Genomic DNA, 16,601 nt, shown 5'->3' with positions numbered 1-16,601 from the left:
ATCTCACAGAACTGGAGGAATTCTCCAAGAAAGAATGGATGAAAATCCCTGAAACAAGAAATGAAAGACTTTCTGGCTATAAAAAGCAATTACAAGCTGTGATACTTGCAAAAAGGGGGTGCAGCTACGTATTAACCATGCAAAGTGCCCAAACTTTTGCATAAGCCCATTTTACTTTTTTTTCTCATTTTTAAAATTTAAAAAATGATTTGTTTTTTTTCGTCTAAAATACAAAGGAAATGTGTCATATCTAACTTTTGGCCTTTCAGAGATTATTTCATCTTCATCTTGCTTAACCGTTTACAATAACAGTAATTTTGGCCAGGGGTGCCCAAACGTTTACTTTCCCCTGTAATAAGCTTCGATTATATAGCATTGGATTTCTTATGATGCAAGTTATTTTCTCCTGTTTTTTTTCCCCATGTGTGTTATTCACTTGCACCATAGTATCAGATCCAAGTATCGGCTCTGAATGTAGACGATGTCCTGTATAGTGACCCCCTGGAGATATCGGTTACAGTGACGGATGAGAATGACAATGGACCGGTGTTCTCCCAGGATATCTATTATGTGGAAATTACAGAAACAACAGCTAAAGGTGGGTTCTCTCAGGAGCGGATGTATACAGTAGGTACCACTTATTTATTGGGGCGGACTTACTACTCTCCTTCATAGATTCACAGCTGGTAGTGGATTTCCATGGTAGAAGTGATCTGGATCTGGTTGTTCTCCCGCTCTGGTTGTTCTCCCGCTCTGGTTGTTCTCCCGCTCTGGTTGTTCTCCCGCTCTGGTTGTTCTCCCGCTCTGGTTGTTCTCCCGCTCTGGTTGTTCTCCCGCTCTGGTTGTTCTCCCGCTCCGTCCTGCCTGTTATACATTATTTCCATCTTTCCTCTAATGAAATGAAGGATGATTCCCAACACAAGAAAAGGGCTGAATGTTTTACGTCACTTTTATAGGATCTTGTGGAACTTTCTCCAGAAGTTTATAGACTTGGAGACTGGATATAACTTGTCTTCATAAGAACTGATGGTGGCCGGACTTGTGATTAATAATAATAATTTATACGTTACAGGTTTGCTTGTCATTAAGCTTAAGGCTGAAGATGCCGACGACCCAGGATCTAGTAATGCACAAATACAGTACCGGATTGTGAGTCAGGAGCCCCCGCTGTCCAATGATCACGTATTTCATATAGGAGACATCACAGGGAACATAACGTTACTGGTGGACAGTCTAATGCCGGAGACTGCAAGGAGGTACACCCTAGAAGTGATGGCCGCTGATCTTGGCGGGGCTGAAGGAGGTAAGTGGGCTTAACCACCATTCTCCGGCATCTTTTTTGACCATGGCATCTGAATTGCTCGTTACTTGCAGACATGTTCAGGTTTTGGCTGTAAAGCTGAAGATCTCGTCCATCGGAACATGTCACACGTGAATAGACTTTCCTTCATTTCTTGTTACATGTCTTGGTCTTGCACTTCTACCTTCCATTAGTTGTAGAACAGACGAGTTCTCGTGTAGATTGTAAGCTACTTACAACATCTTCAACAATCGCTGGCACATTATAGGAGCGTAATGGAGATGAGGTATTGAGCAGAGCGGCAGTGAGAAAGCCTCTCCAGCCCAAGTTATCGAGTGCGTTATTATGAGATTCGCCAATTAAATCTCCCTCACGTGTCTGTCTGCAATCACTAAACAGCAGCCCACACCATCACATCCACGCTCCCTCCACCATCTGCTGCAGAAAAACAAAGGTCTATTACCAACTGGGTGCCCCACATGTCCGGCACACGCGTCTCCCGAGAGGTGCACCTCACCCCCAGGGTATAAACACAGCTATACGTTAGACATGCTCTTATTTTTTAATATCAATTTCTATTAATGGAATAAAATGGGCATTTTCACCTTCATGCGGCTTTGACCAGCTCTCAAACATGCTGTCTAGACTTCTGCATTAGTGAAATATGCACTTATTGTTAATAATTGACTGCGCAACGTTAAAACCAGCGTGGTGCTCTGCAATAAAGGCGCGCTGGAACTTAAAAGGGGTATGCCCCAAAGTGTTAGCTCGGATGGAAGCTACAAGTGTGCACAATGTCTTTGCTCAAGATTAAGATTTCCCATCACTGGACTTGAGGGTCCAAGGCCACCTCCTGATAGCAGACCATAGCATTATCCTCCTCCACCATCTGGACAGGGGGCACAATGCAGTCAGAGGGCAACGTCCTCCTGTAACCCCCAAACCCAGACTCCTCCATCAGACCCCCCTACCCCCCCCCCCCCCCCACTCTCGGTGTTTAATGTTATGGGGTCTACACTTCATGGCTGAGTAACTGAGGTTCCTTCTACTTCCAATAATATCACTCACAGGTGATGGGGAAGAAATGTAATGAACGGACTTGTTACACCAGTGGCTCCTATTACAGGACCGCGCTGGTATCAGTTCGCTCTGCACCACCGGCTGCTCTGTCAGATGGTAGTAAAGGCAAATGGCATCATGGCGGGGGGGGGGGGGGGTTGCTGAGGTCATATAGTTGGGGTGGTGGGGGGGGAAGGGGCCATATGTTAAATACCAGGGGGGGCACATGTTATGCATCTGGGGTGAGGGGCAGGATGGTATACATCTGTGCAAACAGGTTTCAATTAAAATCCTGAATGCAATGAATGTGTCCCAATACTTTTCTCCATATAGTATAGATGGCGTAAAAATGTCCCAGTATGGGAGTTTAGCATTAATTATGCGCTGGTGCAGGTAGGACTCTTACATCGGAGCGCCATAGCTTCCATCTGTCTCTGCAATATTAATTTTTTTTAAATCTTTTGCTAAAATCTTTCTATAATTCATCTCCAGGACTAAGCAGCAGCTGCAGAGTGATAATTGATGTGAAGGATATAAACAACAATCCTCCAGTTTTTGTGATGAATCAGGTAAGGGAAGAAGCCCACCCAGGATTTCTGGGGCTGAAACTCTTATTTTTGGTATAAAAATATATATCTGCTAATCGGTGCTGGTCTCAGCTTTCGGACGCCCACCGATCTATGCGTAATCACTTGCCTACGGAAAACCCCTTTAATATGTACTTTTATTATCTATATCTGTATCCGTACACAAGAATATGGTTATGACCCGTGACACAGGATGATGATATAAAACCTACAGATAATCCCGTTCGGCTGCAATGTTCCTTTTCTCTATGGAAGTGTAAAAAATGTAAGTTTATTTGTTACAACAGACATGGATGCCACAGTCGCCTGCGATTCCGAAGATTGGCTTAGGGTCCGGCCCCTGGTTTAGCATCCAACCCCTGGTTTACAGTCTTGTCTGTGGTTCAGGCTTCGGCACGTGGTATAGGATCTGGCTCCTGGTTTTGGGTCCAGCGCTGGTTTAGAGTCTGAGCCTTGGTTCAGGGTCTAGCACTTGGTTTAGAGTTTGATTTCTGGTTAGGATCTGGTCCTTGGTTTAGTGTATGGGCCCTTGGTTTAGAGTCTGATTCTTGGTTCAGTTTAGCGTCTGGGCCCTTGGTTTAGAGTCTGGGCCTTGGGCCCTTGGTTTAGAGTCTGGGCCCTTGGTTTTGAGTCTGATCTCCGGTTAGGATCTGGTCCTTGGTTTAGTGTCTGGGCCCTGGTTTAGGGTCTAGTTCTTGGTTCAGTTTAGCGTCTGATCTCTGGTTAGGGTCTGGTCCTTGGTTTGGTTTAGAGTCTGGGCCCTTGGTTTAGAGTCTGGGCCCTTGGTTTAGAGTCTGACTTCTGGTTTAGAGTCTTGTCACTAGTTTAGGGTTCGTCCACTGGTTTAGGATGAGGCCTTGGTTTAGGATGAGGCTTCTGGTTTAGGGTCTACTATGTAAACTTTTACACTTCCGCTTGCCGTTGTGCCAGTACAGCGCCAGGTACTTAAATCCAGGAACAAGATGTAACAGGGACACATCAGAGAGGAGACGCGGCTCGTAACGGGGACATGTACGACTCAGATTGCTTTTATTGATTTCTGCCAGAGAGAATTTATTGTGTGTAACCCTCGTCTGCCCCCGGCTGCGCTTCCATAATCACTTCATAAATGCTTATCTTGTTATAGACCATGATGAGCGGCCATTCACTCCCACCACCCATTAACTCTCACCAGTACATGACGCGTCTTACTGGTCTTTACATAGTATAATTGGGCTTAGTTCACACCTCGTTGTGGAAGTATACATCGAGTCAACAGGCGCCTGTCATTAGTACATTTAATAAGGCAATCTTTCTCCTGCGACGCAGAAAGTCACAACGTTTGCACCCACATCCTGGCAAAAATGCCCTCATTTTAGGATACGGGAAAAAGCGTTGAAGTAAACTTCATGTCTAATGTTCCAATTTTCTTGTAAGTTGTTGCATTTTTCTTGTCCCTGACAAAATGTTGTATTTGAATGATGTTGGAGATCTATATCTTTTCACTTCCCAGGCGATGTATTCTACGACTGATTCGCGCACCCTTTATTTGGTTTTTCCTTTTTGTACCGCAATTACGACGGAGATTGTATTGTTATAATGATTATGAGTAATGGATAAGTTTAGGATTGTAATTCAGCTCCCTGGAATGCGCCTTTTTCCCATGTTTTTAGCATTTTGCACTTTTAGGCTTTAACAGGCTCATTGTTTCCTTGCACATTCAACTTTGATGTGGTCTGTGGCCATAAATCTGCTGAGAGGAGCTCAGAAATAATTACAAGAGTTAAACTCTCTGAAAGAACATGCTCACTGCTGTATTCTCAGCTCACTCCTTCTGCAGATAGTAATGCAATACGGAGGCTCTAGAAGGCAAACGGTGCAAAAAAAATCAAACCTGATTGCAATTATTGTTTTCAGTCCAAATACATGCATTAATTGAAAAACAGTGATCCAAAAGGCCCCTATAAGTGTTCTCAAGATGCAAACTCCTAAAGGACATAAGCAACACATTAAACATGTGCTACCAAGTTATGAAGTTATCACCTATCCTTCAAACTCGGATTCCAAGGAATGCAGCTCTGAAGAGCCCGGTGGAAATGGTCGAGAACGACACCTGCAATCCAGTTATTCTCTAGGAGCACTGGACTTGACTTTCTCTGGATAGTGGATATTTTTAAGACTTGTACAACCCTTTAAGAAAGCACGTAATGTCATCAGATGTACCCTTATGGCCACTGGTGCAACATCTGGTATTGTCCTCCATGCCACCAGTACTGATATCAGTGGGGACAACATAGGGCTCTGCTGGGACTTTTCGCAGGCACCGTGAGATAGACGGGATAGCCCGATTATACGATTGTGCACATATAGTCATACATAGCAATGAAACCTTACGTAGGGTAGGTGCACACAGACCCTCTTATTACTATCCCACACTGCAATCTATTCATCTAGTCTTTATTCCCAGTTTCCACCATTTGCTGTGCCGGAGGACATGGAGGTTGGTGCAGTCATCACAACTCTCACTGCCACCGATCGGGATGAGGACCAGGAGAATAAACTCACAGACTTCTCTATATTGTCTGGGAATGAAGACCAAACCTTTGGTCTGACCGCTGATCAGAGCGTGGTGTCTATCATCCTGGAGAAGGTATGTCTACATCTTTGCCATCAGCTTTGTCGGAGCTCAGCTATGAAAAACAAGAAACACCTAAAGGGTCGGCGAGATGTGATGATAAGTTTAAAATAAAAAAATCAGTTTGCTTGTAATATGTCCAGAGCAAACGATTACAGACACCATCATGTCGGCGTACCACCATCATGTCTCCACCATTTATTGTGCCGGAGGCCATGGAGGTTGGTTCAGTAATCACAACTCTCACTGCCGCTGATAAGTGTCACATAAAGACGCATGAAAGTCATCCACAGGGTCCATAATCTACATAGTCACAGTTTGCATCAGTCTCATTGCTCACACAAGGCTGATGCATCTTTTGGGTTTGCTACGAGTATATAAGCGCTGCTTTCTTTTATGGCCGTGACCTTTCCGTCTTTGCTTTTCTCCTACTGCCTCCCCCTTCATTAGCTTTGTTCCACGACCCACTTAGATGTTGTTTGGATCCATGCTTAAAGCTGCCGTCATGTAGCAGGTGAATGCATTAAATTACACAGACATTTATCACTTTTGACACTTTTTTGTTTAGATTTTTTATTCAAAAGTTGTAAATTTTTGCACACGGATTTTTGACAAAATTTTGAACTTTTTGCTAGATCATTACCCAGTTCAGATGTGTTTGCTGGTGGGAAACCTCAATGGAAAGATAACTTTTCTCTTCGGCTTGGTGAGAAGTGGCTGCAAATTGATGACAGTAGGGAATAAGGTCTCTCGCAAGCCACATCACAGTGAGTCAGCCCTGTCACGGGGAAGCTTCCTACAAACGTCATCAGGTATGACGAGCGAGCGTCCCCCGGACAAGTTAACCTTTCCTCCGGGGATATGGACATTGCATTTAGCTTTAGTACATAATGAAAAGATTTATATAATGTAATCAAATCTAAGCTTTGCTGAACATGTGAAACTAGGAAATACGGAAGCAACGTGACCAGTGATTATTACTAGCATTTGTACAATGCCACTAACTTGCTGTGCATTTTCCAAATCTGCAGCTTCAAAAACTGCACAAAAAATAAATAAAAAATGATTATAATGCAGGACTTTTCAGTAAAATAGTTTTCCTAAATCGCTCTCTTAGAAGCTTTTGTTGTTTATCTGCATCTCGGACCACCCAAAGTCTGAGCTGTGGACAGCATCCAGCTCATCGCTCCAAGTTGCTGTCTTCATGAGCGACATGGAACCTTGTGGCCCTGCGACATGGGACCTTGTGGCGCTGCGACATGGGACCTTGTGGCGCTGCGACATGTGACCTTGTGGCGCTGCGACATGGGACCTTGTGGCGCTGCGACATGGGACCTTGTGGCGCTGCGACATGGGACCTTGTGGCGCTGCGACATGGGACCTTGGGGCGCTGCGACATGGGACCTTGGGGCGCTGCGACATGGGACCTTGGGGCGCTGCGACATGGGACCTTGGGGCGCTGCGACATGGGACCTTGGGGCGCTGCGACATGGGACCTTGGGGCGCTGCGACATGGGACCTTGGGGCGCTGCGACATGGGACCTTGGGGCGCTGCGACATGGGACCTTGGGGCGCTGCGACATGGGACCTTGGGGCGCTGCGACATGGGACCTTGCGGCGCTGCGACATGGGACCTTGCGGCGCTGCGACATGGGACCTTGCGGCGCTGCGACATGGGACCTTGCGGCGCTGCGACATGGGACCTTGCGGCGCTGCGACATGGGTCCTTGCGGCGCTGCGACATGGGTCCTTGCGGCGCTGCGACATGGGTCCTTGCGGCGCTGCGACATGGGTCCTTGCGGCGCTGCGACATGGGTCCTTGCGGCGCTGCAACATGGGTCCTATAAGGTCCCGAGTCTCTGCACCACAATACACTTCAGCTGAACATCCAGCTGAAATAGTCACTGGTGTTAGTGGCCCCCCTCCCGCACTGGCTCGGTTGCACACTCTCCGGCCATGATCGTTACACCTCTGGCACTATGACTCTGCAGAAGATATTGCCTCAAACATAGAACAATATCAGGTGACAAATACATTTTAAAGATGACCTGTCATGTCAAAAAGTGTTCAGTTTTTGCACTTATTTTTCTCCTGCTGCTCCCCAGGCTAAATCATTTTTTTATCCACCATATGGTTCCACAGATATAAACCTTTTGGTTTAGTGCCAAGTTTTATGGTATTTACCTAAAGGTGTGACTCTCAGGATCCTCTGGGGCGTGTCTTTAGGCTCCTCTGCAACATTACTCTGTAAGCAACGCCCCTTTAGTAAAGTACTTAAAAACTAAAAAAAAAATGACCATATCTCTTGGACTGTATGGCAGAGAAGTGGGTTCTCTGTTCTTCTTGACACCAGACCGCCTCCGGAAACCTTCACTTCATATGTACAGATGCACTGACCCCTGCCTGTTACCAGTCCAGAGCAAGCTCTGCAGTGGTACTGAACTGATTCCATACCCGAATCCTCTCCAAGACCTAGTCCAGTTATTTGTCTTGTGCGCTCTTTGCTTTGACAGCGACTGATTCTCTTTGTGAAATTCTTGATGATCCGATAAATCACTAATATACGTTTACAATTCATCTGCTCAGTCTTCATAATCTAGACAGTGCAAATTGCTTGTATACAAACTAAAGCAGAAAACTTTCTGAAAACAAGAATTTGAGACTCTCAAAACTTTTAGCCACAACTGTATGTAAAAAAAAAAAAGCTCGTCTCTGTAAACATTTTATGTCCTCCTCTGCCCAGAATCTTCCCAACAAAATTTGGAAAAGTTAAATAGTTTCAAATAGAATTAATCAAGGCGACAAGGCGGCCTATCCCAGCCAAGAACATGTCACAAAGGCTTTCAGCCGCATTTGTTGCAGTAGATGCTAATTCACCAGCTTACCAAAATTTAATAAAAACCTCTGATATCAATGAACCAATTATAGATCAATGTCATACTGATATTAACACAACGGATGCAGAAAAGATTTACAATTTGTCCAGGATAGACACTAACATATGCACTGCTTCCTATAGATTAAAGTATGTCTAACCACAAAACAACCAAGCACAGTACATTTATGAAGCTCGATCCAAGGCTCTGACCCTACAGGATTACCCCTAATGGGTTAAAACTCATGATGGTGGTAATTTTGCAAGACTGATAACAGCTTAGGAGCTGGGAAGGAGGAAGAGAAAGGTGAGGCACTAAATGCTGTATAGAAATTTATGGGCTAAGGAGAGGTGGTGGCTAGACTTAACTCAGCCTAGAAAGTAGCTACTACTCATATGGTTAGGCTCTGGTGGCTGATCTCTTTGGCAACAAGCTATACATTATGTAAGACAAAAGCTGTCGAAGCAGAATAAAAGCAGATTTGTTTCATCTTTTTTTGCCTATGAAAAAAACCTAAGAAAAAATTCCAAACTTCAACTAAACAGTAAAAAGTGGGCAGTCTGACTGAAGCTTAGTCTAATACAATATTAGTTTTCACTGATATTTACAACCCACACCCATAGGAAGCACATTCAGTAGATCATGGTGAGGCCTGCAACCTCACAGCAGAAATGTTATCTTGACAGATTTACAAGGAGTAAATCCACGTGCTACATAATTACTAAGCTAGTTTAGTCATAAATGCATTGTAAAGCAAATAGCAGCTAATATAGTAGCTTGCACAAAGGAAAAAGAAAGTTTTCCAGCTATATAAATAATAATCTTTATTATTATATAGCGCTAACATATTCCGCAGCACTTTACAGTTTTGCACACATCATTTATTCTTATTTTATTAGTATCAAATATACATAAAAAATAAGAAAAATTATATTAAGGACAAAAAAACAGTACAAAAGTGACCAGCAAAATAAGCACAAAAATAGCAAAATGACCAGCCCCCTGAGGAAGCAACAATTAATGCACGAAACGCTTGGAGATTTTTCTTCACGTGGTGACTTCGAAATTTGTACTATTGCCATGGATAGAAGCCTTTTTGTACCGTATACCCAATTATGTATTTGTATGTCTGCACATACCGTATATGTATGACCACTGTCTGTTATACACACTATACACACACACTTTAATACGTTTATGCATTCATACCTTCATTTTGCCATTTTTGTGCTTATTTTGTTGGTCACTTATGTACTTTTTTGTCTATCCTTATCTAATTTTTTTTTCTTTAAGACATTTGATACTAATAAAATAAGTATCTTATATAGCTGAAAAGCTCAGTTCCTATCTGCTCTGTGCCATCTTGACACGTTGCAGGACTGATAACAGCTTGGGAGCTAAGAGGGAGGGAGAAAGAGGAGAGGAGCCAACTACAGTATAGAAAATGTATGGGCTAAGCAGAGGTGGTGACTGGAGCCAACTCAGACAGGAACAGCTACTGCTCATATGGTCAGGTGGCGGTAGTTTTGCAGGACTGATAACAGCTTGAGAGCTAAGAGTGCAGGAGAAAGAATATAATCTAACTGTTGCGCATAGAAAGCTATGGGGTAAGGAGAGGTGGTGATCGGAAACAACTCCTCAGCCTGGAATGAAGCTACTGCTCATATGATCAGGCTCTGGTGGCCAATCTGTTTGGCAACAAGCTATACAATATGTAAGATAAAAGCTGACAGCAGGATAAAAGCAGATTTGTTTTTGGACTAAGGAGAAACATAGGATGATGGTGAAGCTGGACTACTCGCAGCATACACACTGATGCCCAGGTATGACATTACATTGCTGTCTTTCTACAAATCTATACGATTATTTTTTTTTTCGGCTTAAATGTATTTTGAGGAATTACCTATAACTACTGGTAAATGACTGTCATTATGTTACTTTCTAAGCCCGCTTATACTATGGCTTTCTTTTCCTTCCACCTTTTTTCAACCCAAGATCATAGAAACCTTTATGTGAGCACTTTAAGCTCTCCGTTCCCTGCCGGCATTATGAAAGTGCCATTTTTTTTTTTTTTATTCTGTTATCCTTTTAGGGCTCCTGTCAGTTCAGCTTCCCCGCTGCCCTAAATTGGCACTTTGGAGTGGCGAGGGGGTGGATGGATCGAGCCTCTGGGTAACGAGGAGGCGTTTTAGGGAAAGTGCTGTACTTAGTGAGATTTACTGCATGTGAAGAGAGTCTGTCATAGACTTATTGAACGCCGGCTCAGAGTCATGTACCTGTTTGATTGGAAGGAGCCTACATAATCGTTCTGTATCACAGGGGGTTAAAGCACCAGTCTCCATCTTTTCACAGCCAGAAAGATTGAAATTCTGACATTTTCCCCCACGCAATGGTGCGAAAGCAGAGAGCTGACATTTCTAAACTGCAGACTTTTTAACTAGTTGATGTAACAGTGATTCCTCAGTGTTCACACTGTATTGTTCATGGTAAATAAGATTCTATATACTGTAAAAAAGAAGTTATCTACCTTTGGAGAGGAGGAGGAGGAGAGCTGTGACATCGCCTATTGTGAATGGTGGATCCTGTGTTATCTACTGTATATAGAGGTGTTATCAGTCATTGTACAGGAGGAGGAGGTGAGCTGTGACATCACCTATTGTGAATTGTGGATCCTGTGTTATCTGCTGTATACAGAGGTGTTATTCATTGTACAGAAGGAGGAGGAGGTGAGCTGTGATATCACCTATTGTGAATGGTGGATCCTGTGTTATCTATTGTACATAGAGGTGTTATCAGTCATTGTACAGGAGGAGGAGGTGAGCTGTGACATCACCTATTGTTAATGGTGGATTCTGTTATCTACTGTATACAGAGGTGTTATCAGTCATTGTACAGGAGGATCCAAATGATCCTGATCAAAAGTTCACATACCCTTGTGATTTTGGCCTGATAACATGCACAGAAGTTGACACAAATGGGTTTGAATGGCTACTAAAGGTATCATTCACCTGTGACCTGTTTGCTTTTGTAATCAGTGTGTGTGCATAAAAGACTAGCGAGTTTCTGGGATCAAGACAGACTCTTGCATCTTTCATCCAGCCACTGATGTTTCTGGATTATGAGCCATGGGGAAAGCAAAAGAATTGTCAACGGATCTAAAGGAAAAGGAAGTTGAACTGTATAAAACAGGAAAGGGATAGAAAAAGATATCCAAGGAATTGATAATGCCAGACAGCAGTGTTCATACAGCGATTAACAAATGGAAAATCAGGGGCTCTGTAAAAACAAAACCAAGGTTAGGTAGACCAACAAAAATGTCATCCACATCTGCCAGGAAAATTGTTTGTGATGCAAACAAAAACCCACAAATAACATCAGATGAAATACAGGACTCTCTGAAAACTAGCAGTGTGGCGGTTTCAAGATATACAATAAGGAGGCACTTGAAGAAAAATGGGCTGCATAGTCGAGTCGCCAGAAGAAAGCAATTACTGCAGAAATGCCACAAAGTATCTCACCTACAATATGCAAAACAGCAGAGAGACAAGCCTCAAAAATTCTCGAACAAGGTAATTTAGAAAGATGAGTCCAAAATTTTAACTTTTTGGCCACAACCAAAAACGTTACATTTAGAGAGAGAGAGGGGTCAATAAGTCCTATGATGAAAGGAACCCCATTCCTACTGTATAGCACTGCAGAGGATTGCTGATGTTTTGGGGATGTGTGAGCTACAAAAGCACAGGAAACTTGGTCAAAGTTCAAGAATAGATGAATGCAGCACGTTATCAGCAAATACTGGAGGCAAATGTGCACTCATCAGCCCGGAAGCTGCGCATGGGACGTACTTGGACGTTCCAACATGACAACGATGCAAAACACAAGGCCAAGTCGACCTGTCATTGGCTACAGCAGAACAAAGTGAAGGTTCTGGAGTGGCCATCTCAGTCTCCTGACCTCAACATCATTGAGCCACTCTGTGGAGATCTCAGGCGCACAGTTCATGCTAGACAGCCCAAGAATTTACAGGAACTGGACTGGAGGCTTCTTGCCAAGAAGAGTGGGCAGCTTTATCATCCGAGAAAATAAAGAACCTCATCCACAACTATCACAAAAAACTTCAAGCTGTCATTGATGTTAGAGGGGGCAATACACGGCATTAAGAAATGGGGTATGTGAACTTTTGATCAAGGTCATTAGGATGTTTTGGGTTGTCATTATAATTTAAAAAGAGAAAACAGTAGTCTGACAATAAATGGCTTCACCCAACCACTAACCATGAGTGGATAGTTTTGGGGTTATCATTCATATTCTTTGGAAAAAGGTCAAGAACGCAAAAATACTGCCGGGATATGTAAACTTTTGAGCACAACTATAGAGGTGTTATCAGCTGTGACATCACCTAATGCGAATGGTGCAGACTGTATAGAGAGGTGTATGTACAAAAATACTGGTCAGTTTGTGAGTAAAGCTGTATTAATAGGATACAATGGCCACACCATTTTAATAGAATGTCAGCAGATAATGAGTGAAACCAACTAAACTACCAGTGAGAAAAAGATGGTCAGATAATGTGGTGTAATATCTCGCCTAGTGAGGAGCATCTTTGTAGAACTTGGTCCGGGTGAGCAGTTGTTATGCAGAACAAATGATGTTGCTGAAACGAGGTGAGAAAAAAGGAGGCCAATGAAACCATTCTTGGATTGTCCTGGGGTCTACTGACCCAAACCCCACAGCCTCAAACATATAGGAGACTGTTGGGTGCAGGTAAGGAGACTCACGGTCAGCTTGGTGCTTACTCGGACCATGGTATACGCATGTCTGAACTTGGCCTTATCCAGCATTGTGGAACAGAGGTAGGTTTGACAGGAGGTTCAGTCATTTTTTAAGTCCAGGGTAGCAGCGTACACACCATCTACCTTTACTAAGGGGTTGTTTTGCACATGAGCCTGGCTATATGGCCCAGGAAAATGGCATCACAGAGGTTTATCGGATTGTGCGGCTATCTAGTGTGCAGAGGAACAGAGGGAACATGCGGCAGGAGGAGGAAGCAGCACCAGCTACACAACTTTTAGGGGAAATGGACATCAAGTACCGTAAGTAAGAATTTGAAGATTTACTATAAGTTACTATAGTCCTTAAAACATTTTAGGATAGCCAAAATGTATAGAAGTATCAGGTACCTAGATAGTAGAGAAGAGTTTGACAAGTGAACTTCAAAAGGAAAAGGATTAGCTGGACGGACCTTGTAGCAAGTAGCCCAAGTGTCGTCAGGAGAAGCTGGGAAAGTAAATAGACACTTAGATGGAGAAGAGTCAAGATGGGGCAAACTCCCTGAAAAACATGTAGTAATAGGATGCTCTACTTCCTGAAGACTCAGGCGGCACAAAGCCACCTAAGTTGGCCCTGAAAGGCCATAGCAAACAGACAGACTAACAAAGAGGGAGCTGGCCTAGGGGAAGGAAGTGAAAACCGGTGCTTGAGCAAAGCCGATAGAGGTAAGTAACAAGTATAAATAATTTGCACCCAGAGATGACCATTAATGAATGTATTTATCCCTTACAGGATCTGGATTATGAGCATGTTAATAAATACATCCTAATCATTGACGCCAGGAACAAGGTTGAACTGTCGGGAGCAGAGTACGGGGATAGCTCTACCGCAACCATAGTCATCAGTGTTGGTAATGTAAATGAAGCACCAGTATTTACAACGAAACAATATGAGGTCCAAGTAGCTGAAAACACACAGGTTGGATCAATTATACTGACAGTGGAGGCCTTCGATCCAGATGTCTCAGACGAGACCAACCTACGGTGAGTGACAATAACTGAAAGTACAAAATATTTACTAGAAAAGCTCTGTTAGAAAAGGCTCTCCAAACTTAAAAACACATGAACATTCGGCTCGGTTGATACTTGATCCCCCGATATTGGTTCTGCTGAAGTCTGATCTCAGCCCCCCATTAATCTAATGAGTATAGACACCTTCTGGGGCGGAACTTTTTTTTTTTTTTCTGCTAACTAAGAGTCCATCAGTGAACTCGTTATCTCAACTGATCTGTGACGGGAAGTTCAGCTCAACCTTCTGGTGGTCATAATAATTCAGCTGAGAGGAGCTCAGAAGAAGAGAGGTAAGAGTCAAACTCTCCTACAAGAACAGCTTCACTGACCGATGCTCCTTCTGCAGCCAGAAATAGTGTAAAACAGAAGCTACAGAAGGAAAATGGTGCAAACTTCTTAAAGAAACTCACTGTCATTTCTCCAATCACAGCCGTCAAAGTCTCAATATTCCAAAGAGTGGAAATGTACACTACATGGATATTTGTAATAGTAGAGAAAAAATAGAATTATTCTTACCGTTAATTCGGTTTCTAGTAACTCACCACGACAGCACACCTGGAGGATGTTACCCCTTTCCTAATAGGGACAGGAAATGACAAGAGGTTAAATAACCCCTCCCTCATCCTCCCCCTCAGTGTTATTATAAAGGACCACAGGAGAATGAATGCTTCAAATTATATTTATTCTTTTCAGAACGTATAACAAGCATAGGGAGGGATTACTCCTGCTGTCGTGGTGAGTTACTAGAAACCGAATTAACGGTAAGAATAATTCTATTTTCTCTAGTAACCACCACGACAGCACACCTGGAGCAGTACCCAAGAGTAATCTATTAGGGAGGGACTATAGCCCCAAGGACTTTTTCTCCAAAGGCTAAGTCCTCCTTTGACATCAGGTCTAGCCTGTAATGTTTAGAAAATGTATGGACCGAGGACCACGTGGCCGCTCTGCATATTTGCTCAATGGAAGCACTGGCTTTCTCGGCCCAGGAGACAGCTGTTGCTCTGGTAGAGTGAGCTGTGAATTTCTCTGGCGGTGGAAGGCCTTGGATCTGATAGGCCTCCAAGATTGCTCTCTTGATCCAATTGGCAATTGTAGATTTGGAAGTCTTCTTTCCCTTATTCTGCCCATGAAGATGGATAAGTAAATTTTGATCCTTCCTAATTTTATCTGAGATCTGAAGGTAATAAAGTACCGTTCTTCGAACGTCTAAAGTATGGAACTGTTGTTCCTCTTCATTTTTTGGTTCTTGATAAAAGGAAGGGAGAATTATCTCCTGTGACTTATGAAAGTCAGAGACGACTTTTGGAAGAAATGATGGATCCAATCGCAGAATAAGCCTATCTTGTAGAATCCTCATGTAAGGTTCATTGATCGACAGGGCCTGTAGTTCACCTACTCTCCTGGCTGTCGTTATAGCTATCAGGAAGGTGGTTTTCCAGGCGAGTCTATCCATTGGTATTGATGACAAGGGTTCAAAAGGTGGAAGTGTAAGTCCCTTCAGAACTATATTGAGGTCCCAAGACGGGACTATATTAATGGATCTTGGAGATATGCGGGATGCTGCCGTCATAAACCTTCTTATCCATCTGTGTTCGGATAGAGGTTGGTCGAAATACGAGCTTAGTGCCGACACCTGTACCTTGAGGGTGCTGGGTTTGAGACCTTTTTCTAATCCATCCTGTAGAAAATCAAGGATTCGGGCTAAGTTCGGCCTATCTGGGTTGGGCCGTTCAGGAGCACTCCATGATATATAGGTCTTCCATATTTTCTGATAAATGGAATTGGTAACGGTCTTCCGGCTTTTCTGTAGCGTACTAATGACCTTCTTTGATAGCCCTCTGGTTCTCAGAATTGAGAATTCAGAAGCCAGGCATTCAGGTGTAATCTTTCGGGGTCTGGATGAAGTATTGGCCCCTGATAGAGGAGGTTCTTGATCGGAGGTAGTGCTATTGGTCCATCTACTTTTAGGCTGATGAGGGACCGAAACCAACTTCTTTTGGGCCAGAATGGAGCTACTAAGATTACACTGACTCTTTCTGTCCTTATCTTCTGTAGGACCTTTGGTAGAATTGGTAATGGAGGAAACGCGTAGGCCAGAGAGAATGTCCATGGTTGGGCCAATGCGTCTACTCCTAGCCCCGGATCGGTTGGATCTAGAGAAAAAAATTGATCCACTTTTGTGTTCTGGGCGTTCGCAAACAGGTCCACTTCCGGCTGACCCCACTTCCTGACCAAAAACTGAAAAGTCTCTGGGTCTAGACCCCATTCTCCGGGATGGATCTTTTCTCTGCTCAGGAAGTCGGCCTGTACATTTATTTCCCC

The 16,601-nt window shown here is 43.5% G+C and overlaps 1 protein-coding gene across 2 annotated transcripts in view; it reads left to right on the top strand.

Moving 5' to 3' along the window:
- The window catches only part of CDH16 (cadherin 16), a 54,728-nt gene that overhangs the window by 18,470 nt on the left and 19,657 nt on the right, over positions 1–16,601 (top strand). The window contains exons 9-13 of one of the 2 annotated variants that reach the window (XM_069739372.1): positions 448–598; positions 1,073–1,303; positions 2,852–2,928; positions 5,393–5,575; positions 13,999–14,249. In XM_069739372.1, coding sequence (XP_069595473.1) covers positions 448–598; positions 1,073–1,303; positions 2,852–2,928; positions 5,393–5,575; positions 13,999–14,249 — 893 coding nt within the window. The remainder of the gene's footprint in view (positions 1–447; positions 599–1,072; positions 1,304–2,851; positions 2,929–5,392; positions 5,576–13,998; positions 14,250–16,601) is intronic. The other variant, XM_069739373.1, reaches the window with a different exon arrangement.

This window comes from Ranitomeya imitator, chromosome 9, assembly GCF_032444005.1.
Source record: "Ranitomeya imitator isolate aRanImi1 chromosome 9, aRanImi1.pri, whole genome shotgun sequence".
Lineage (NCBI taxonomy): Eukaryota > Metazoa > Chordata > Amphibia > Anura > Dendrobatidae > Ranitomeya > Ranitomeya imitator.
Note: the sequence above shows the minus strand (reverse complement) of the source record. Positions and strands in the feature narration are given on the sequence as shown.